Source organism: Schistocerca gregaria, chromosome 4 (genome assembly GCF_023897955.1).
Source record: "Schistocerca gregaria isolate iqSchGreg1 chromosome 4, iqSchGreg1.2, whole genome shotgun sequence".
In the NCBI taxonomy this organism is placed as follows: Eukaryota; Metazoa; Arthropoda; class Insecta; order Orthoptera; family Acrididae; genus Schistocerca; species Schistocerca gregaria.
Window position 1 is genome coordinate 467,333,326 of NC_064923.1, and position 24,943 is coordinate 467,358,268.

A 24,943-nucleotide genomic window follows, 5' to 3' on the forward strand; every position below is an offset into this window, starting at 1 on the left:
CGGGTTCCCGGGTTCGATTCCCCGCGGGGTCACGGATTTTCTCTGCCTCGTGATGACTGGGTGTTGTGTGATGTCCTTAGGTTAGTTAGGTTTAAGTAGTTCTAAGTTCTAGCGGACTGATGACCATAGATGTTTAGTCCCATAGTGATCAGAGCCATTTGAACCATTTGCAGCGAACACTCCCATCTTCCAAGATAGCATTCCCGTTCACAGGGCTGCGCCAATGCATCGCTGGTTTAACGGACACTCAAGAATCCTACTGCACTTAGGCTGTTCCGCTAAATCACCCTATTTTGATCCCAGAGAAAATTTCTAGGACTACTTGGAACAGCAGGCGAAATGCAGCAATCTACGTCCCCGTAATTTTGTATCTCTGTGGGATGTAACACTCAATTAGAGGCTTCAGCTGCATACGGCATACCACAAGAACTGTGTGGATTATGTTCCTCACTGAACTGTGCTCAATGTATTCTCGTCTGGTGTACATGTTATGTCTACAGAACAGTGACATTTTCTTAATATCTCTTAGTGTCCAAGAACACCCCTAACTATTTGTTATTAAATTCAGTTTTTTCGGAAACAGTGCCTGACAAAATAAAAGCGCCCAGAGGGGAGAAGGAAACGAAGTGCCACTTCATGAGTTGATAGGGTATGTGATATTTCAATGATTAAAAAATCGAGACAGATGTATACATAACTTGGCAGTATGACGCTGTACGCTATCTGGCCTCGATGTATAGCATCCTCTCTTGAAGCAAGCTGGCTCACAACTGTCACTGGTCCCTTACATCCTGGATACTGGCACAGGGACGGAGTTAACGTCCGACCTGCTCTACCGGAGACAGAACGGAAATCGCTGGCCACTGGGCTACCTCACCATCATGCAGACAGTTCATACAGACAGGATGTTTGTATGGACGAACATTATCCCGTTTAAAAATGGCAATACTACACTGCCGTCTGACATAGCATGCACACATCAAAAACAGTTTTGCTTCACCCCGGTTCCCATAACTCCTGAAGATCGACGTTGACTGTGCATGCTGTATCACAGGCACAGTCCCTTTCACTGTTCAGAGATGTCACTATACCCGCCCAAAGACGTAAACAACCATGCATGAGCGGTGCCTATTAAACGGCCCACAATCGATCAGTTCGTCATTCGGCCAGGAATTAGGTACAAGGCTCGTGTTGTCTGTAGTTCAACCATGCCTAGATGGTCAATACCGCGGTTCGATCGCGTCCGCATTGTTACTTTGTGCCAGGAAGGTCTCTCAACAAGGGGAAGTGTCCAGGCGTCTCGGAGTGAACCAAAGCGATGTTGTTCGTACATGGAGGAGATACAGAGAGAGAAACTGTCGATGACATGCCTCGCTCAGGCCGCCCAAGTGTTACTCCTGCAATGGATGACCGCTACCTACGGCTTATGGCTTAGAGATACCCTGACAGCAACGCCACCATGTTGAATAATGTTCTTCGTGGAGCCACAGGTTGTCGTGTTACGACTCAAACTGCGCCTAATAGGCTACATGATGGGCAACTTCACTCCCAACATCCATGGCGAGGTCCATCTTTGCAACCATGACACCGTGCATCGCGGTACAGATGGTCCCAACAACATGCCAAATGGACCGCTTAGGATTGGCATCACCTTCTGTTCACCGATGAGTGTCGCATATGCCTTCAACCAGACGTCGGAGACGTGTTTCGAGGCAACCTGGTCAGGCTGAACGCCTTAAGACACACTGACCAGCGAGTGCAGCAAGGTAGAAGTTGCCTGATGGTTTGGGGTGGCATTATGTGGGGCTGACGTACGCCGCTAGTGGTCATGGAAGGCGTCATAACGGCTGTACGATACGTGAATGCCATCCTCCGACCCACAGTGCAACCATATCGGCAGCATATTGGTGAGGCATTCATCTTAATGGACGACAATTCACGCCCCCATCGTGCACATCTTGTGAATGACTTCCTTCAGGATAACGACATCGCTCGACTAGATTGACCAGCACGTTCTCCAGGCATGAACCCTATCGAACATGTCTGACATATATCGAAAAGAGCTGTTTATGACGTGATCCACGAACCACTCTGAGGGATCTACGCCGAATCACCGTTGAGGAGTGAACAATCTGGACCAACAGTATGCTACGACGAATACAGGCTTGCATCAATGCAAGAGGACGTGCTACTGGGTATTAGAGGTACCGGTGTGTGCAGCAATCTGGACCACCTCCTCTGAAGATCTCGCTGTATGGTGGTACCGCATGCAATATGTGGTTTTCATGAGCAGTAAAAATGGCGGAAAAAATGTATATGATGATCTCTATTCCAATTTTCTGTACAGGTTCCGAAACTCTTGGAACCGAGGAGATGAAAAACTTTTTTTGGTGTGTGTATAAATACGCAAGTTGTCGGTGGCGTACCCTTGTTCCCTAGGCTACTACCACCCGTGATCTTAAGTCATAAGCGATAGTTTCGAGCAACTGAATGCCGCTTTGCCTCTCCAAACGTTGGAAGAATGGTCCCCCGTCAGGTCACAGCCATACTCGACGACGATCGCCATCTGGAGTATTGCAGAACCGCAATTCGTCGCTAGACGAAATGCGACGCCATGCATTATCAGCCCGTACATCCTCGTCATGGCATTACTCCAAACGCAGCCATTTGTGTTGCGATGTTAACGGGACGGTAATTCGTTTGTCCAGCTGCTGCTGGTCTCCGGCGAATGGTGCGGGATGACAAAACGCTGCATAAGCTCATTAGTTCTTCCCGGATGGGAAGTGCAGGTGTGAAAGGCTTGCGATGGATTTAATCAGGCCACTGTCAAATCCCAATGCCGCACAAATTTTGATACTGCACGTTTCGACCATCAGGCCAAACTGAGCCCTTCTTCAATCTCTGCCCATCGTTGTAATCGCTGTCTCATATGGCTACGCGGCGTCTCCGTGTCCTCGAACAGTTATCACTCAACATCTGACACTCCTCACGCACCTTGTATGTCTTATCAGTGCTGGTAACAAGGCTGAACACGAACGACATTAATGCATTTTGATGGCCGTTTTACCCAAGGTAGACAATTTTAACTATAATCATTTACATACTCGTCGATGGTGTATACGTGTATGAAGTTTCTGTGTGGTTAATATTTTTTTGTCAGGCAGTGTAGAGAGAGAGAGAGAGAGAGAGAGAGAGAGAGAGAGAGAGAGAGAGAGAGAGAGAGAGAGAGAGAGAGAGAGAGGGGGGGGGGGGGGCGGATCAGTAGAGAAACCACAGTTAAGCGAATTAAACCCAACAAATTTACACAAAAGCAAAAAAGAAGTAGAGGGGACGAGAAGACCGAGATGCAAAGAGAAGGGGGACGGGGAGATTTCCTAGAAATGAGAAGCCACTGAAGCTCTTTAACGATCGCTGCACATTTTAGAAGCCAACTCCCAGAAATACGCCCGCCGCCTCCGCGGCAGCTCTTTAGATAAGACGCTGTTCTGGAATACGAGCAAAACGAGAGGCAGTGTATCATTCACGGGGTGGCCGGCGAAAAGCCGCTCTTAACCGCCGGATTTATACCCCAGAGTCGCATTAAGACTGTGTCGTCGACTCTGCGGGAATGTGTCCTCTCGTGTTCCCGACTCCTCTTAGTAACAGCAACCCGAGTAACAACGTCCTCTACGCCAGGAACTTGCAGCTATTTAATGGCAGAGTTAATCTAGTGTTTTGTCTCCGACTTGCAGTTTAAACACTAGGGAGTTTATGTTTTCATGCTAACGAGCTGGTTAGGTTGTTATTAACGGATACGCTTCGTACTTTGGTACAAGATTCTTCATAGACGCACGGTCGTACTTATCACAGTCAAAAACCGACATTAATGCACTCTCCATTATTCTGAACATCACCAGTTAAAAGGTATTCTAGCAGCGTAGTAAGCACGGATGTAATTGCACCTGAGATACAAAGTTGCCAACTTTCTGCTGTGGGGAAAGTATAACTCAACACTTTAGATTTCTAACTAATCAACTAAATTTGTTTCCTGAGGACATCAATCATGTGTTCTATTATTTCCAAATACAGGCATTATAGAAATTAATTACAGTGTATTGGCTCTCATTGATCATCAGCTCGAGATTACTATGCGCAACCACACAGATGGTAGGTGAATCACGTGAGATCCCAGTTACTATCAGAAGACTTCATGACAGTATGCCGTACTGATCTCCTCCTCCGCCAAATTCTCCCTAACTCCTCAAATATAAAATTATACACATAAGGTGTGTTTACAGAGTTAGAGTGTTTATAGTACTTAATAGCTACTGTGAGGGTAGAGTGTAAATTATTCTTTACGAGCGGTTGTTTGAGCGTGAGGAAGACCTTATATGAACAGTGGCCAACACGATTTTTTTTTTTTTTTTTTTGTGTGTGTGTGTGTGTGTGTGTGTGTGTGTGTGTGTGTGTGTGTGCGTGTGTGTGTGTGCGTGTGTGTGTGTGTGTGTGCAGCGCCATGTATCGGCTGTCCCAGAAATGTTGCGACAAACTTGAAACGGTTGCATAGCAGGTGTCTAGAGGAACAAATAAGAGAATAGAAACCCGTGTCCGGGAAAGTCATCCTACGACGCTACAGAGCACCCGGCGGGGTCAGGGATTTTCTCTGCCTCGTGATGGCTGGGTGTTGTGTGATGTCCTTAGGTTAGTTAGGTTTAAGTAGTTCTAAGTTCTTTGGGACTGATGACCATAGATGTTAAGTCCCATAGTGCTCAGAGCCATTTACTACAGAGCATTTGCTGAGTTACAGACGCCAGCGCCTGCCAGTAGGCCATCCCTTCGGCAGCCAATGTGATGTACGCTGACGGTCCGTAGGCGGAAGGTCTCGCAATGCTGTTTGTTATTCAATGATCGTGACTGATTTGCACGATAGCCAGTGGAGAAGTTAGAGCTAGCTGCTGCGTAGGAGGGCCTCGTCTTCTGTGAATGCGACGCTGTGTTGCCTTGGTGGATGACGGTTCCGGACACGGGTTGCGATCTGCAATTTATTTTTTTCCTGCATACTGAAAAACATTTGAGATTTTAGAGGACTCCAGGAGAAAAATAAATGGCGGGTGGAAGCTCGTGTCCGAAACTATCATCCCCTGAATCAACAGAGTATCGAATTCGTACGAGACAAGGCCTTTCTACGCTACAACTAGTTCCATCTTCAGTAGTGGTCACTAAAAACAACACTGCGAGACGTCTCTCCTGCCACCTGTCAGCGCACAAACCCATGCTTGTTGCCGAAAGGATGGCCTAGTGGTAGGCGCCGGAACCTATAACTTCGATGATCTGCAGCGTCACTGGACGACGTTACCAAATAGGGGTTCCTATCCTCGGCTTGTTCCTCAATACTCCCTCTACAATCCCACGAATTTTGTGATAACATGCTGGGACATAACTGAATCAAACAAACCTGGAACTCCCGGAAAGTGCTGTGCTAGCCAGCAATGGCTGGTTCCCATACATAGATCTGCGTTTGCCATACACAAGAAAAGCAAAGGAGAGCACAAACGCTGGGGAGCGGGCAGAATTTGTTTCACTAATGGCTTCTTCTTATCCTTAACGATGTAACTGTCAGAAAATCACCATTATTGGTCTCAGTTTCTGCTTAGAGCGAACTGCCAATTGTAGTTGGTTTTCTGTATTGAAAAGAAATGGCTTTATGGATCAAAATATCACAAAGTCCCCTTTGAACACTTTCAAAGAAGTACTTCGAACCAGAAAGTTCACGACACTGAACCCCTTAAATCTAGTGGGTTGCCGATCCCTTGATGTCGCAAGCTCCAAGCAGTTCCACGAAAGTGTTTCACCACAGAGACCTTTCAGCCAACTCACCTTCAAGAGCAGAATTCAGTAATGACCAGTGCTCATTTTATGCTCCCATTAATAGCATTTACTTTTCAAGCGCTGCTTCCTGCCAGGACTTTTCGCTATTCTATTTCCAACAGCTGCTGAGGCGCTGAAGACCTTGCTTTCGTGCGCCCAAAACCCCTCTACTACTACTACTAAAAAAGCTGCTGAGAAAAACCTGTCTTCATTGGAAAATGACTAGCCCATAAATCAACCTAGTTGGCTACGTGCACAAAGGACTTTTAGACATTTTACATATAGACCAACCCATGAACTGCTGACTTGACAAAGCCCCCGATCACTGGTTAACAGACTCCATCTCTAACAAGCAATAGGACAGCCCCTTATAGCGGCCAGAATATTTTATAGTAGCTAGAACAAATACGTGGAAAGATCGGTAAGAAAATTAGCTTCCATTTTTTAATCTGCAAATTCTTACATTAAATGTATCAACGAATCAAAAAATACAGGTTCGGGATTTTTTTATGAAACCTGGTGCACTGATTAAATAACCTTCCGCTCGCCTCTGAAATCACTCATGTTAATTAACACGAACATGATACATACTGTTCGATAAAGACTACTCACTAATTTTGTGCGCTAGGTGTCGGTTCCGTAAGTAGTATAGGTACTTTACAGTTTCTCAACAGCGTAACAACGGAGCTTCTCACAAATGCATTTCTGTTCTTGTACCTTCAGAGAATCACTCTGGCTTCATTGCAGACGTTAACAAGTTTTAGGTCGATTTTGCTATGATCTGCCATTTTCATGTCGTTTCTACGTTAAGATCCCAATACATTTAAACTACAGAAGTTTATTGACAACCCTGTAATTGAATACTATCTGACACTCTGTTGTGTGCATTACCTCGCGTCAATCCACGTTTTATCTACTTCTCCTTACGATCATTCTGCGAAGATGTTTTGTTGTAGGCAACAGGACTGTCAGCTAACAGTTAAAAATGCCGCTGACATGTGATAAATAGTTTTTATACACTGACACCAATAGCAGAGATGTTACTCTTCTTTCGGTCGCACGTTATGTTACTTTTGTTTCTGTCAAAGAATATCCGTCGTCCAGATTAATGTACTGCTTCATATCAGGCTAAATTTTTAGTCATTTACAAGGGCTACTAAGAAAATAAGAAACGATCGATCGCCAAGTGGAAACCACGGTGGAAATGAAAACTGTTTTATCTGCAACAGTTAACTACACCTTCAAGCTACTTCCCTAAATAGTCGCCGTTCCGACTTACAAATTTGTCGTAGCGTTGTACCAACTTTCCAATACCCTCCTCATAGAATACTCATCCTGTGCTTCCTGACAATTTTCTACACTGGACTGCAGCTCAATTTCTATGCCAAAATGTTGTCTTCATACACAGCGGTTCATCTGAGAAGGGATGAAAATGAGAGAGGGCCAAGTCCGAAGTATATTGTGGGTGATCGAACACTTCCTACTGAAAACGCTGCAGGAGCGTCCTCATTAACCTTGCAGTGTGCGCCTAACATGTCATAAAGATGGACATGCATGACAGTTATGTTCTGTGTGGTTGCATGAAATCTGGCGAACTCTTTGGGCCGGCTCCATACTTGGCGGGAGAAATTATTTTCTAGGCATCTTTACGCGCTTACTGTGCGTTCAGAATGGAGAAGAGCGACGAGAAGCTACCTGCGGGCATACTAGGGACATTGCCCAACATCTGTGCAAAGCTTCATCGGATTTTCACTGTGGTTCCCATTTTGCGACCGTCCGTCTCACACTTTTCGAATAGCTCCCGTATAAATTTGTGGTGATGCTGCAACAGTCGTCCTCCGAAACTCTACGATGAAGTATCTGGACGTAAAACTTGAAATGCAAATCTTTGCTAATATGAGACACAAAATATTCATTACCATTAAAACTTCTAGAAGATGTGCTAAGACGGCTCAGAGACAGCGGCTGCATTTCTGTAAATCGCGATGTAAATATATTTCTGTAAAAAATGAAACACCCTCAAGGACTGTGTTCAGTGGTACCATGATAAAATATATGCACGCTGAGGCGCTGCAGAGTTAGTGTTTTATCTGTTAAGGTCATGGCGATCAGGAGGCCTGTCTCTAGCACGCTCTGTTTTGACTCTGCAAGCAGTAACTGCGGTGAGTCAAAAACTGAAGAGTGCTCCCAACATTCATTCCAGAGTACAAACATGCCCCTAGGACTAGTACGTGCTCCTATAGAACACCCTCAGCCATCCGAATAGAGTCATGCTGTGGGGCTGCGGGAAGCTGTGTGGACTTGCCGACGAACACGTGCCGAGAACAATGTATCGTAGGTGGTGGTCGATGATAGTACATTCCCATAGCTGCAGACCAGGTTCTGGCCGTTCACGTGGTTCAGACGCACGTTGCGTCAAGATCGACTAATTGTGCGGATGGCACTGGCTGATCGAAAATTGCCCAGGGACGCAATCTGGCCACACCTGCTGTGTCATCAAGGACCACTGCAAAATGTGTGAGAGCCGCAGGATTAAGATTACGTGTGCCTATAGCAAGACTACCAGTGGCATCACGACAGCGCCAAGTATGGCTACTCCTGGTGTTGTGAAAGAGTGAACTAGAGAGCGGAATGCAGCTCCGTTGTCTTCAGTGATGATGGTAGGTTCTGTCTGTATGCGAGTGATGGACGTACATTTGTATGGCTTAGACCTGGTGAGCTGCCTATTTCAGAGTGCCCTGGTACGCGACGCATAGGTTCCATCCCAGGATTGATGGTATGGGAGGCCCATCACTTACAACATGCGGTTACATTTGGTGTTTCTGCAGGGTCAGTAACCAGTCCCCGCTACTTTTCGCAGGTTGTTAATGCAATGCTACTGCCATTTCTTCTACAGAAACGTGGCGGCTGCTACGACGCAAATGATCTTAGTGATGTATAACAACTACCCAGGCCAGCAAGATCACCAAATCTCTCGTCAAATGAACACCTGTGGGACATGGTGAAGCGGGAATAGCTCGTTCTTCTGGGCCTGCAAGAACCATTACTGAATTGCAACATTAGGCGCCAAATGCTTGGGATGATCTGCCGCAGGATGCCATTCAGTACCTTTATGATAGTTTGCAAGCGAGAATCACGTTTGGCGTTGCTGCCAGAGGGGGCTGCATCGTGTACTGATGCGATTGTTTGGGCCCTCTTTACTGCGACGTGTTCCATCTGATCTGAATCTGTCATCATAAATTCCTACAATGACGAACTGCCTTGTCAATAAAACTACCTTGTTCTTGAGGTTGTTGCTTTTTTCCGGCAGCGTAACAACAAGAGCATCGAATAAAACGTCAGAGGTCAACAACACATGCAAACGTTTGACAATGAGCTGCAACATTGTGTCAACCTGTGGCTTCAACACTCCAAACTGCCAACTTTGCCACTTGTCACAGAGCGTTTGCACATGAAATACCAACTCCTTTGTCTTTAGAACGATGTTAAGAGGCACACGTTATGTCCTAAATCCTGGTTCTGCGCAGGCGTGTCTTACCTTGACGGTGTCGTAGTGTCCGTCGGGCAGGTCCACCGCGCAGTTCCCCGCGTGATACGACAGCGGCGCCGGCGGGTGATCCCTGTGGACAAGAATACTGTTATAACACAGCAGTAAGCCAAACACACACACACATTCTCTCTGCAGCTCCAACTGCTTACTTGCCCACCTCGCTGAAACCGCAAATACCTCGTATACCCTAGACTTTTTTTTTTTTTAATAATGTATAGTCATTTATGCAGACTGAAGCAAAGAATGAAAATTTGTACCAAGGCCGGGATTTGAACCCGGGTCTCCTGCTCACTAAGCTGATGCCCTAAGCGCTATGCTATCCTGTAACAGTGGTTTTGATCAGCTGCTGGACTAATCTATCACGCTCCCCCCCCCCCGTTTCGTTCGATGCTGAGGTGTTATTCCAACACAGTTGAAGAGCCTCTGCATTATTGTTCGAGTTTAGGGGGAAAACCATGTGGGCTGAGGCGTGAATGAGAATTTGGATTGAGGAGGGAGGCGTGGTAGGGTAGTCCGTGCAGTTGTGCAAAGCTACTGTGCCAGGGTCACGTAGTGGTTAGCGAAAATGTCTAGTCAGCAGGACACCCGGGTTCCATTTCAGGCCTTGGTAAAGATTTTCATTCCTTGCTTCAGCCTGCATCCGTAATTTAGTTGAAAGGGTCTCCGAAACCATAGAGGTTTTTTTCTACATCTGGTTTATAGAGCGGCTGGCTGAGGACTGCCCATTACATTACTGATTACTACAATCTTTTGAAATGTAGTCAGTGTACAACGAGAGTGCTTACAGAAAGCTCAAATGTGTGGGACCCATACCGAATAGGATTAACAGACAGGCAGCGTAAATGGTCACAGGTTCGTTTGATTCCAGCGCTGTGGATATGATGCAAAACCTCAATTGGCACCCGATTGAAGATAGTCGCAGATTATCCCGCGAAAGCCTACTCACAGACTTTCAACAACAAGTACTAAGGGAACAATGTAAATATATTCCTCATCCTCCTACGTACTGTTCCCGTGGGGACCGCGAAGGCAAGATTAGACTAATTACAGAGATACTTAAACAGTCATTCTTTTCACGCTGTATATGCGATTGGAACAGGAAGAAACTGTACCATGCAGTACGATGCTAACGAGTTTGCAACGTATGTAAACGTCGATCACTGTTCAGAAATGGTGTTACAAGTAAACAATCGACCACAATTGTCTTATGCTCTCTGCGCATGAACAGAAGATAAAAACATTTCACTGCTTCAACTGGTCAGTACTAAGTAAGTATGAGGGCAAAACTGAACTTATCTGGCTTTGCACTGACAGAACTTTTACAGGTAGAAACCTACTTAATTTACGGCGTTAATCCCTTTCAGGTCAATCCACACTGAAGGAGGTGTGCAAAATACCCTTTTACAACTTGTTAGTGGAAGAGTTCTCTTCACTGGACTTAAAATGTCTTCACGACAAATTTCTTTGGATGCGGAAATAGCTGGAAGCCAGAGTGTGGCAAATCTACTGAACAGTTCGTACATGAATTATTTTCTAAAATGGTCCAAGGGTTGTTAACACGAACTACCTCTTCGTAATTGAAATATTTAACAATGTTATGGGATTCTCGTGAACAATTTACATATGGTACATGGAGATCAGAACTGAATTCTCAGATAAATTTGTGGCAATACAGCAATGAGGTTAACATCATCCGCAGCTTGTTCCGACTGAATGTTGGGTGTCTTTCTCGTAGTTTTCGGGCAACTTCTTTCTTACTTTCTTCCTTCCTTCCTTCCTTGTAAGCAGTTCAGTTAACTGATTTTTAAATGACGCAACGTAATGGATACCCTGGGGACAATCAACACAGGGCAGCAATAATATCTAATAGTTCCTAATGACAGTTTGCGTCACATGGCACTTCTTTGAAAGGAAGGAAGCATAGTCGGAATTTCCTGAAATTGAATAGTGTCATTTGATTCTTAGGCAGATATCGAATGTAAGCCAACTAAGTAAAAAGGGGGGGGGGGGTTAGATGACCGGGAGGAGATGAGTAGAGCTCTCCTCTATTTCTCTGATTATTTATTGCAGCAGTGTGGAGTTTAAAAGGGAATACGTTGATTGGTGATGTCACAGTAGCACATAAAACTGTACAGCCAAGACGTCAAAGTTCGAAAACGAAATGGCAAAGGAACACCACACCGCAACATGATATGAGGTATGCAGCAAATTATGTCTGTTAATGATAAACGAAACTAAGGCTTATGTTGTAAGCATCGAACCTTCGCCTTGCTTAAAACTTGACCGTAAAAGAAACGGAAAGGTTCTATCTGAGAAGCGAGCTAAACAAGGATGCCGAAGAACGAAGGCGACTGCAGTAAAATGATGCAGACAAAGACAACATCGTCAGCTACAAAGCTTCGTTGGTATTCGCTAACAACACCGAATAGGTAAGTAGTGCCTGAAAGTATAGATACGAAGCACATCACTGAATGAAGGTGAAACGTGGGAACCCGTCAAATCGGGAAAGAAGGAACTTTTACAATTTGAAACGGTGTGCTACAGAAGTGGAACAGAAACTCAAAGTGTTATAATTAGAGTACAAGAAAGATGTGAGGAAAACAAGTTTTTTGAGTGGTTTTCCCGTTACGAAAATGGTGAAATGTCAACTGATGACAAACCCAGTTCTCATCGTCCTTCAACGGACAGAAATGTTGGAAACATTCGTGCAACCATCAACGAAGATCAACGACGGACCACTGAAGAAATTGTGGAGCTGTCGGGATGACTGAGTTCAGTGCAGCGAATTGTGACAGAAGATTTTGGAATGAAAAGAGTGGCTGCCAAATTTGTGGCACGACTGCTGAGCAAAACCAAGGTGGCGTGGAAGCATGCAGTGCTTTGAAAGAACTACCGAAATGATCCGCACTATTTTTCAAAAATTTATGGAGATGGAGTCGTTCATTCCGCAGGATTAGACAGTTATGGAGGCTTTTTTACTTGGAAGATGCCTTTTTATTGCAGTTAGGTATTGGATTTTCCATCATGACAATGCCCCTGCTCACACAGTTTTTGACCAAAAATCGTAGGACCCCATCTCTCCCCAATTCTCACCCGATCTTAACCTGTGCGATTTTCTGTTTTGTTTTATAGAATGAAAAACAGACATGAAATTAAAGCAGTTTGCTGATCTTGCTGAGCTGAAGGGAAAAAGATGTGACGGAGGCGCTGTCAAACACCACAGAGGATGAATTTAAACTGTTTTGAAAAATGGAATAAAAGGTCTGACAAGTGCGTTAGTGGAAGTGGAGAGTATTTGGAAGGTGATTGAAGGTTTGTGCTTAAAATGTGAATGAATAAGTTAAAAAAGTTCGGTTTATTTTGGGTAACCTCTCATAGTGCAAAGCGGCGTTCTGCTGAGCGAAACCATCGGTCTCTTCTAAACCTCAAACTGCAAATTGTATGGATGTCTCGTGCAAGTTGCGGAGAGGGACGGAAGCAGCAACTGTGCGGCCACTGGTGTCTGAATCTATTTTTAGACGTTCAATTAGGACAGGCCTCCCTACAGCATGAACGGCAATTGCGTCCAATGAGAGATATTTCCGGCAGTGGTAGGCTGAGTCAGCGAGGCCCGCGCCACCTGCTGGATTAGCTGGACGAGTTCGGCATGCGCTACCCAGATCACGGAATAGTCATGTGATTCGTTTCAAATCTAAATTCAAGAAAACGCAGGTGACACCTGTATATAAATATGGTAAAAGAAGGCAGAATTAAACACCAGAGTCCATAACTAATTTGCTGGAGAATTCTGGAACATGTGAGTTCTAATATAATAAATTTCCTAAGGACCGAAAAGCTTACGTCCATGAATCGGCATAGCTTTAGAAAGCATCTCTCAGTTTACCCTTTTCTCGCATGATATACTGTGAACTATAGATGAAGGGCAACAGGCAGATTTCATATTTCCAAATTTCCGAAAAGCAATTGACAGAGTACCTCACTGCAGACTTAACTAAGGTATGAGCATACGGTACAGGTCCCCAGATATGTGTGTGGCTCGAAGACTTCTTAAGTAACAGAATCCAGTATTTTGCCCGAGACGGTGAGTGTGCACAGACAAAGGTATGATCAGGAGTGCCCCAGAAAGTGTGACGGGACCGCTATTATTTTATACAAACATATATGATTTGTAATTAAGTTATACACAACTGCAACCAGTCACTTTTTTTCAATAATAATGCTTTATTACATGAACCGGTTTTCGAACCCTTTCGGGTTAATCTTCAGATGATTTCGGGAGGATCCGGGAAGTTACATCATTACTGGTAGTAGCATAATGCTGGGTGCCGGTTCTATGGCAGTAAGATGGGTCACACTTTAATGTATCGCCATGACTATAGCTTATCTGTCGATATGGATGGAAATTTAGTTTTTACTTACTGCGACAGTATAGGCGGCTTTTTTCGTATCTGTATGATTTGGTGGATAGGGTGAGCAGCAATCTGCGGTTGTTTTCTGATGATGCTGTGGTGTACGGGGAGTGCTGAAGATGACTGACCGTAGGATGATACAAGATGATAGACAAAATTTTTAATTTGGCGGAGTAGAAAAAACAAATCCATAACGTTCGAATACAGCAATAGAAGTCTGCTGCTTGACACTTTCACTTCTCTTAAAGCACGAGTGCGCAAGGATTACAGTAAAGAAGGCTAATGGTTGATATCGGTTTACTAGGAGAATTTTACCGGAAAGTGTGATTTATCTGTAAAGGAGACCGCACACAGGACAGTAGAGCGACTTCTTGTTGAGTACTGCTACAGTGTTAGAAACCAGTACCAGGTCGTATTAATGGAAGAGATTGAAGTAGTTAAGAGGCAGGTTGCTAAATTTTTAACGGTAGGATCGAACAACACGCCAGTGTTAATGAGATGCTTTGGGAACTCAAATGGGAATTCCACGAGGCGACATTATTTTCGAGGGACGCTATTGAGAAATTTAGAGAACTGGCATTAGAAGCTGACTGCAGAACGATTCTGCTGCCTCCAACAAACATTTCGCGTAATGGCTACGAAGATAAGATACGAGAAATAAGGGATCATACGGAGGCTACAGACAGTCGTTTTTCCTTCGCTCTATTTGCAACTGGGAGGACTAGTAGCGGTACATGGTATTTCCGCCACACACAGTACGGCGGCTTGCAGAGAGTGTATGCGCGTAGATGTAGATCAACAGCAGCACGAGGTGTGACCCCCAGGGGCAAGAATACACTCTTTGAATGTTGTCAGTTCTTGACGGTTGGAGGCTCGTACGAACGCGTACGGCTTCCACAGCATCCCAGACATGCCCTATAGGTGACAAACGATGGGACTGGTCGGGCCAGACAAGCATCCGTACATTCTTCAAGGCATTTGTGGCGTGTGTTGCAGTGTGGGGCCTTGCATTATCGAGTCGGAATGTGTCGTGCGGTATCCAAGTCACATAGTGAGTGAAAAGAGTGATCATCATTTTTGTCATAGACTGGTGAGCTTCCGCTTACCTTTTCATTGCCAAGTGGTTATTAACACTACTACCTCCGATGCTGTCGCAGTAAGTAAAAACATTCGTTTTTCGACACAATTTGCCGTGTAACTACAACACGAGGCGATGTATTAAAGCTTTTTCTATTTTCTCGCCACAAAGAAACAGTCTCCAGTTCTCAGCATTGCGCTAACATTTATATGTAACTTCTGCATGCTTATCTGAACATAATACTGAAAGGATAGGAGGCTAGTTAATGGAAACGAACATTTATTAAAGAACTGGCTGCAGTTATCTGTATTTATATTCAACAAAACTTAATTGACTGCCTTATCATATAGCCGGTTTTCACATGCACGATCTGTTTTAGATTAACTTGTCACAGCGCACAGTGGGCCACCGCACTACAAAACCTAGAGAGAATAAGAGAAAAATGTGCACGTTCCCACTTTCGTCTCGCGAATTTTTTTTTTTTTTTACATTGCACTGGTGCATGTCATTCCAGTCTCAAGTCGATATAACACATGCCGTGATAGTTGACGGTAAACAATGAATCGGACGACGCTATACATTTTCAGATAATGTTTGTGTTGTCTATTTAATGTATGGACAGCGATCCTGTTTAGTTGTCACTATAAAATATGAAGCTTAGCGCTCCAAAAGGTATGTTTATGACATTTTCAACCGGCGTAATGACGTATATCGACTTAGAACTAAACTAATACGGGTTTTATCCGAAATCGGTGGCTACAAAATGTCCTCTACGTGGCTCCACTTTCGTAAATGGCTCTCTTACTACCTTAATAGTAGAGTTACAAACTTCAGATGTATTTGCGAACACTTTTCTGCACTTTCTAGTAGGCAATTCTACCGCTTGGTAAAAACGGGCCCCTCCTTAGAGCAAATATCTCAAACTACTGTCTGGACAAAAATACCGGTTGATCAAAAAGTCAGTATAAATTTGAAAACAGAATAAATCACGGAATAATGTAGATAGAGAGGTACAAATTGACACACATGCTTGGAATGACATGGGGTTTTATTAGAACGAAAAAAATACAAACGTTAAAAAATGTCCAACAGATGGCACTTCATCTGATCAGAATAGCAACAATTAGCATAACAAAGTAAGACAAAGCAAAGATGATGTTCTTTACAGGAAATGCTCAATATGTCCACTATCATCCCTCAACAATCGCTATAGTCGAGGAATAATGTTGTGAACAGCACTGTAAAGCATGTTCGGAGTTATGGTGAAGCATTGGCGTCGGATCTTGTCTTTCAGCATAGCTAGAGATATCGGTCGATCACGATACATTTGCGACTTCAGGTAACCCCAAAGCCAATAATCGCACGGACCGAGGCCTGGGGACCCGAGAGGGCAAGCACGACGAAAGTGGCGGCTGAGCACGCGATGATCACCAAACGACGCGCGCAAGCGATCTTCCACACGTCTAGCAATAGGGGGTGGAGCGCCATCCTGCATACACATCGTACGTTCCAGCAGGTGTTTCTGATTCTCTCTCTCTCTCTCTCTCTCATTACAGCTACTTTTATGCACGATTGTCATGTGGAGTCACTGACGTTTTGCTGTCCAGTGCCATCTGTCGGACATTTTGAGAACTTTTTTTTTGTTCTAATAAATCCCCATGTCATTCCAAGCAGCATGTGTGTCAATTTTTACCTCTCTATCTGCATTATTCCGTGGTTTATTAAGTTTTCAAATTTATACTTACTTTTTGATCAGCCGGTATGTCTGGAGCGTTTTCTATAGAACTCTCGGGGAGCTATTCGTCAAGCGATCGTTTTTTTCTTTTCCTGCAGTAATGACACATGGCAACATCCGTCCATATAATTACGTTTCTAGCATTTGTAGGTTTAGAGAAAGCTTTTGACAACGTTGACTGGAATACTCTCTTTCAAATTCTGAAGGTGGCAAGGGTAAAATACAGGAAGCGAAAGGCTATTTACAATTTGTACAGAAACCAGATGGCAGTTATAATAGTCGAGGGACATGAAAGAGGAGCAGTGGTTGGAAAGGGAGTGAGACAGGATTGTAGCCTCTCCCCAATGTTATTCAATCTGTATATTGAGCAAGCATTGAAGGAAACAAAAGAAAAATTCGGAGTAGGTATTAAAATCCATGGAGAAGAAATAAAACACTTTGAGGTTCGCCGATGACATTGTAATTCTGTCAGAGACAGCAAAGGACTTTGAAGAGCAGTTGAACGGAATGGACAGTGTCTTCAAACGAAGATATAAGATGAACATCAACAAAAGCAAAACGAGAATAATGGAATTTAGTCGAATTAAGTCGGATGCTGCGGGTATTAGATTAGGAAGCGAGACACTTCAAGTAGTAAAGGAGTTTTGCTATTTGGGGAGAAAAATAACTGATGATGGTCGAAGTAGAGAGGCTATAAAATGTAGACTGGCAATGGCAAGGAAAGCATTTCTGACGAAGAGAAATTTGTTAACATCGAGTATAGATTTATATGTCAGGAAGTCGTTTCTGAAAGTATTTGTATGGAGCGGAGCCATGTATGGAAGTGAAACATGGACGATAACTATGTTGGACAAGAAGAGAATAGAAGCTTTCGAAATGTGGTGCTACAGAAGAATGCTGATAATTAGATGGGTGGATCATATAACTAATGAGGAGGTATTGAATAGAATTGTGGAGAAGAGGAGTTTGTGGCACAACTTGACACGAAGAAGGGACCGGTTGGTAGGATATGTTCTAAGGCATCAAGGGATCACAGATTTAGCATTGGAGGGCAGCGTGGAGGGTAAAAATCGTGGAGGCAGACCAAGAAATGAATACACTAAACAGATTCAGAAGGATGTAGGTTGCAGTAAGTACTGGGAGATGATGAAGCTTGCACAGGATAGAGTTGCATGGAGAGCTGCATCAAACCAGTCTCAGGACTGAAGATCACAACAACAACAACAAGACATAATCGAAGCTGCTGCGTTGCCGATTCGTCGGCTATCTGAAGATGCGCAGCAATCTCGGAATAAGGATTTGCGGCGTTACCGAGAATATTTTACAATCAAATATTCACGTGAGAAAACTATGCAAATCGCATTCCATCGGCTTCTTGCATCTACTGATCGGTTCATCTCAACAGTCCAGAGAATAACAACTGAAGAAGATAAACAGTTACCTCCAGACAACCCGACACCGACCCTTCTGAAAGTAGTAACAAAGCTACCAATGTGACTATGATTTCGACTGAAAAATGTAAAATATCCAATAACAATTTTCAATACGAAGATTTACGCTTCTAAGTCGTCATCCACGACCTCTTCTTACATTATACAAGAAGTTTCACTCGAATCCGCTAAATTTATAACTTTTAATCTGCTATTCCCAATTTTGTAATTCCGACAACGGATACCTAATCATTGAGTCCAAGAATTTAAAAAGAACACAATTTTGTTGGATTTTATATCCAGTTTTCGATTAGGTCCTGGTTTTGAAGCGAGTTGGCCAACTGTGAACCGCAAGGAAACAACTGCGCACTGATTTGCCACCACCAGTCTCTCATCTTTAGTGGCGAGGTAGTATTTAGAGCAGATAACATTCCAGAATCACAGCGAGATACGCAAATATCAACGAATTAATATTTCCATCAAGAACGAAGAGTTAGGAAAAAAAGGTAGACTACGGTTTAAAGTCCCGTCGACGACGATGTCATTAGAGGCAGAGAGCACAAGCTACGAGCTGGTGAAGGATAGTGAAAAAAAAATCGGCCCTGTCTTCACTTTTAGAGGAGGCACAGTAAACCTGAAACTGGAAGCTTGGACGGCAGTTTGCACCGCCGTCCTTACTAACTCGAATCGCTGTCAACCACAGTTTCATCTCGCACGGTAACTGCTACAGAAGCGAGGCATGGGGTTAAACTTACGTTTGATCAGTGTCAGTTGTCAATATACTAGGGGGTTATAATTAAATTTTCTATACTTGAACCTGTGTAGATGAAAAAACATTTACCCATGTTGTTACTCAACTTTATAGGAGTGACGTTCAGATTGCGTGCTGCAGAATCTGCGTTTTTAGTAGTGTCAGCTTCACGACTTGCTGTGAGGCGCCGGAATTGGTACGGCGAAGTTGAGTTTAAACAGAAGCATAAGTGTGCATTACAGTTGCAGGTCGTCAACATGGGTCCGGACAAGATGACCTGTTTTATGAACACAACAGCAATAGTGATTCTGCTACTCGTGAGTATCGACACCTGAAAGGAATACGGAGAGGTCCTCGTTCCGCACCAGGGTTAAAGAAGATGGTTCGGAAATTCGAATTAACTGGTGATTTGGGAATTGCTACCGAAAGATACCGATGGCCAACTGCGTCACACATTGCTGAAGTTACTGTTACCATGGCTAATAATGTTGGACGCAATGTGCGATCTTCAAGCACTGCAAGACAGCTTCACGACAGCTGGGGCAGGGGCCACATCCCACATGACATGTTTCGGGCCGCAGCAGAGCATTCTGTACTGCGTTCCACACTGTCGGGGTCGTTTTCGTCACAGTGAGCAACGTTAGTAACCTGGAAGATGAACATGGTACGTTATTAACAAACGTTACCCTCTCATGTAGAAATTAAAATAGTTTCTTTCAACGGTTTATTCTTTACTTTTCTTCCACATGTCCTTTAAAATGTTTCCATTAAGTTTCGTTGTCACAAGATCACTCATTTTCCCATGGGGGGCCCTCTCAAGTAATAAAAGTTTAGTTATAACCACCCAGCATACATGGCGTACTGTCTTGTGGCTATTTATGTTGTCTGACTACTCCAGCACAAAGCATTGCTTTGAAGCGTCGCTTTCGCACTACGCAATCTGTTTCATACAATCAAGTCCACAATTTAAGTGATATGATGTGACGTCAAACATGCGCAGACGTAACAATGGCAGCATTTATTTTCCAAGGTCACAGTTTGATCGTGAGGTGGTGAATGCGACGAGTGTGATATCATGTGAGTAGCTATAATTCTTGCTTGATACTGATTTTACGCGTAGTGAATTTTGATGAGTGGTGTGTCCCCCATTTTGATAACGTAGTGTGTTTGGGGGGAAGAGAACAAACTTCAAGGTCATCGGTCTCTTCGGATTAGGGAAGGACGGGGAAGGAAATCGACCGTGCTCTTTCAAAGGAACCATCCCGGCATTTTCCTGTAGCGATTTCGGGAAATCAAGGAAAACCTAAATCAGGATGGCCAGACGCGGGATTGAACCGCCGTCCACCCGAATGCGAGTCTCAGCACTAAATGTACCAAAAAAAAAGAAGGTTGAAATCAAATTTTTAAACCAAATATTAGACATGACTAATACATGGGTAAAAAGGTGAAGGAGAAGTAAAAAACTAAAATTAAGAATAATGGCCTCTAAGCGAGCAAACTATCCAACCTTATAGTTTAAACAGGAATCTGAGCCAAGTAAAACCTTAAATCCTTTTCAAACTTGTCAGTGGTACCCTCAATTGAGAAAATATAGTTATATAGGAAAGTCACTGCCATCTTTACCGAATTAAAAAAAATACAAAATCACCGAGATGCACTGAAAGTGGCACGCCACCAGAACAGCGCAGAGGGCATCGTTTTAAAACAGCTTCTTTCCACCCATGTGACTAGAGTGATGGCAGCTCTGACTGAATTGTTGGCTTGGTATTATGTCCGAACCTACTAGCGCCCATCTGATAACCATTAACGGGCGATAAATTAACAATCAATGGTGATTTACCCGCTCTAGTCGTACAATAATGTGGATAATCAAATGACATAACTCTGACTGTTACACGCAAAGGATGTGGTTCAGTATCTCAATTGGTTAACTGTCCGGTTCCATGACGTTCCCTGCCGTAGTGTGACATTCATCCCTAGCAATGCTTTGTGAAAAGCGGCTAACAGAACCACGGTTCGTAACTGTGCCCGTAACAACGGGACTTTTCGTGTCAAAGAGGCGGGGAGACGAAGCAACCACGGAACTCAACTTCCAATCAAAGGAAAAGCGGTGAAAAAGTCTGCCCTCAAACCCACGTACGTTTTCCTTAATTATCCTAAATAGGCTCCAGCGAATGACACTTTTTTTATCAGTAATGTGATGAAGAGTAAGGAGACAGAGTAACACGGTCAAGAGGATCTTGTTTAGTAACCCAGTGAAGTGAGCATTCATCTATAATTTGATGAATACTTTTCAAGTATGGAGTAAGAGAACTATAGTATCACATTTGAATACAGCAACGACAAATACATTGCAAGATACGTTTTACCTGTTGAGGGTACTCTAGCTCCAGCGAAGGCTATTTAACCTGTTGCTAATAATATATCACGACAGGAGCGCAATAAGGCACCGCCGATATTGGACGCTGGAAGAGTGACTCAAGGGATGAGGTTTTTCATCTCCAAGTAACCGACTCACTGCGGTGTTTCTCTCTCTCTCTCTCTCTCTCTCTCTCTCTCTCTCTCTCTCTCAATAGAATTTTATCAATACGTTGCCGCGACGTTGCCCAAATGACATTCGAAGCCCTCGCTAAGTTCCTCCGTAGGAAGACCAAGAATTACACAAGAAATGTAGAAAGCAATTCAATTACGAGACAGATTTTTTTTCCAACGAGAATGTTTGTCGTAGAAATCGACGTCGAGATATTTGGGTTCACCAACTACTGCTCAAGTTACATCAGATTTCTTCGAGTAGAGCAGGGACAGATTTTCATCTCGTTCTATTCACGTTTAAACAAAAGGTATACCTAGTTCCTGACGCCAGTCACGATAATGAAATAAATAACACACTGAGTTTAATGTAACACACATTTCTGACTCTTTGGTCTCCGAAATGCGTCTCAAATGTCGAAGTAACATACAGAGTTATTTACATAATTCATGTATTTTCACATAACTGGTCACTAACGTTCACGCCGTTAACAGTGACATTACTTTCACGGACAGGTAGCTTTTATGAATTCCGCTAATCACCGCCCTCATCAAATAGGTCACAAAGTAACTTATCGCAAGAGAAAAATAATTTTCTTGAAGGAACTGGCCTTACAAATTTTATCACTGTCGGGTAACCTACTGAAGTATTTATTTGCTGTATCTCTCCCCATGTCCACGCGTTATTTTCCGCATGTATGTTCCCTTAATTAGAAAGAAGCAGCATCCTACTGTTTTTTTTTTTTGAGTCAGTGTTCATTCTTGTCGTTTGTTTGAAAATGAAAACAACGTCTAGTTTCATAAATGTTTACAAACAAACAATTTGACATTAAAGTCGTTCGACTCGACCAAACGTAACGCGCTTGACACCAAACCGTTAGGAAATATACATTACAAAATAAAGCCTCGACAAATTTCCAGGCAAAACTAATTAACCATAAAACCGCGGACATGTTGATGTTCAGGATGGTCATTATAATCAGAATCAAGAGGGAACATCCGCTACTGAATATGCTGGAAGATGAACGACGGATGCAGAGAAGTAACGAATTACATGTTCAGACGTAGCTGGAATATCCAAATAGTACCATATGATCTTTTGCTATATGTGAAGAGTATCTTCATATACACGATTCTTTTTTCTAGTGATAAACAGTAACGGCTGTAGAGTCTTTGCAAAGAGTCAGTTTAAACTTGTGAACTGCAGGAAACCAAATAAATATGCAGATAAAATTCAATACCTTTTTTGGCTGCTGTCTTCCGTAGACTCTGCGCACTGTAAATGATATGGAAACAGGTGTACCCAGTAAACAACTAACAAGTGTGATAAGGCTATGGAAATACCGGTACAGTTATCACGCAGTGAAGAGGGCATTTGCAAATATTTGGATGTGAAAGATACAATTTATGCTAACATTTGTTAAATAATGTACTCGCATACATTCTGTTTGCGAAACAATATTAACAACAAATTTGCATAGCAATCCATCACTTCTGTGCTGTGTTTGTTTTATGACAGTTGATAGTAGAAATTTTAAGCTGTCAACACGATTTGACTGGAAGTCACAATGTTCTGAAAATAAAAGTACTTCTGACGCTACAAGAGTGGAAGGCACAAAGAGAATTTAAAAATTATTCCAGCCCATCTTCGCACGTTGGTACAGCAAACTTCTACTGCTACTATTTAAAAAACCGTCTAAGTTCCACATATTTCTTTACTAACTTACGAACGACGCGTTTCGCCCGGATACGGCATCATTAGGTTATGTTAAAATACGAGAAATTGTCTTATAAAAAGCAGCCTCCATGAGATTACCTTTATTATGTTTTATGCGGCATCATGCCCTCTTCGCATGTTTTTGTATGTAATGGGCAAAAGCTGCTATGAATTTGCTGAATGAACTCATTTTCATGCGTAGACTGTTCTTGAATCCAGACTTAACGTACACAACACAGTTTTCTCGCGAGAGTGCGTACTTAGAGAAGAGTAATGGTGAACACTATAAATCGCTCTACGTCTCTCTCATAATAAAACTTCATCCATAAAGCCAACAGTTATCCAATAACTCCAAATGCAATTAAAAACAGCGTGCCTCGCAAGAAAGTAATACAGGAAATAACAAAGCAGGGAAGAGTTGAACACAGATCTTGATGACACTGACGTGAAGGAAGAAAGATTACATCATTAATGGCGACAGTCTGTATTTGTGCAGTAACTGCATTCATTAAAATATGATGCCCATCAGACGTTTAGATTACTGGTATAATCACGCCTGGGGGGCTAAAATGACGACACGAAATAATACGTGTTTTCTCATGCTTAGTATCACGAACTTGGCGAGTATTTGAACTGTGATTGTGTGACATGTAGAGGTTTGAACCGGCACTACGAGCGTTCTCGAATAGCCGAAGTTGTTAAGGCGCCACTAATGACAAACAAGAAATCCGGGTTCGAATCTCAGAACGTCACAAATTTCCATTTGCCGCAAGTAGCTGACACAAATAAATATTGCCAATATGCAAATCAATTTTAGAAAGAAAGATTCGCGGAAGTACCGGTAACACGGAGCACAAGTTGAGAGCGGAAATGTGAAGAGCACAAAATCGGCCACGGCTCCTTCCAAGGGAACATTTTTGCATTACATGATTTGGTGAAATCATGGTAGACATAAATCGTGATAAACAGTGATTTTACAACCAATCCTCATAAATTACGCTCAAATCGTTTCGAGACCTGAGTCATCTCGACTGATGCTCGAGGACAACATACTAAAAAAAAAAAAGTTACCGAACACAACTGTTGCATTCGGGGGCGACAAGAAACGATACAGAAGCTAATACACATGTTTACGCTTTACCAAACTGTGTTCTTTCAGTTGTCAGAATATTAATGACGGGAGACGAAATCTCTGGCTACCTAAGGAGAGACTACAACGTGTCTAACACGTGTGTCTACAATTAGACATCCACATTCTATGACAACTTCCCGAATGTCGCTCAGGAAGGGTTTTACACGTATTGCGGTGTCAAATACACCTACAACATGTAACATGAAGTGGACAAAGCGCTGTGTGAGACCAGGCGAGAAAGCAGAATGTATCGTCTAGTAGGACTTTTCGATCATAATATGCTCAGACGACTTACTTTCATCGACGTTCCTTGTTTGTGAGTAGTGTGTCAGCGATCTTACAGAAAATACCAGAGTAAAACATTTGCCGAAATCACTGGGAAATGGGAAGTAAACGAAAACCCAACCTGGGCAAAGTGAGCATAGTACAGAAACCCTCAGCGACTGAAGGGATCATTTCTGACAAATGGAAAACCATCAACCGCCAACTATCAGCCAACTGCACACTATAGTAACTCGTCTTAGTATCGGCACTACTCGCAGCGAAGACATGGCTTTTGCAGCTGTGGCCGAGTGGTTGCCCCTACGTAACGTCAAATTGGCAATCTGATACAGAAAAGTAAAGTAGAAATATCCCGAAGAATGTTCTCATGGTAACTGCTTCAATGTTAATCTGATTTATTGCTTCCAGTAAGATAAGTAGTAGACATAATTTAGCCGTCTTATGTTTCCGAAAATCGTACTGAAAACACATCAGAAATCTTTG

The 24,943-nt window shown here is 43.2% G+C and overlaps 1 protein-coding gene across 2 annotated transcripts in view; it reads right to left on the reverse strand.

The window, feature by feature from the left end:
- The window catches only part of LOC126268205 (WD repeat-containing protein 47), a 635,268-nt gene that overhangs the window by 196,144 nt on the left and 414,181 nt on the right, over positions 1 to 24,943 (reverse strand). For both annotated transcript variants that reach the window (XM_049973832.1, XM_049973831.1), the window contains one exon: positions 9,386 to 9,467. In XM_049973832.1, the coding sequence (XP_049829789.1) occupies positions 9,386 to 9,467 (82 nt within the window). The remainder of the gene's footprint in view (positions 1 to 9,385; positions 9,468 to 24,943) is intronic.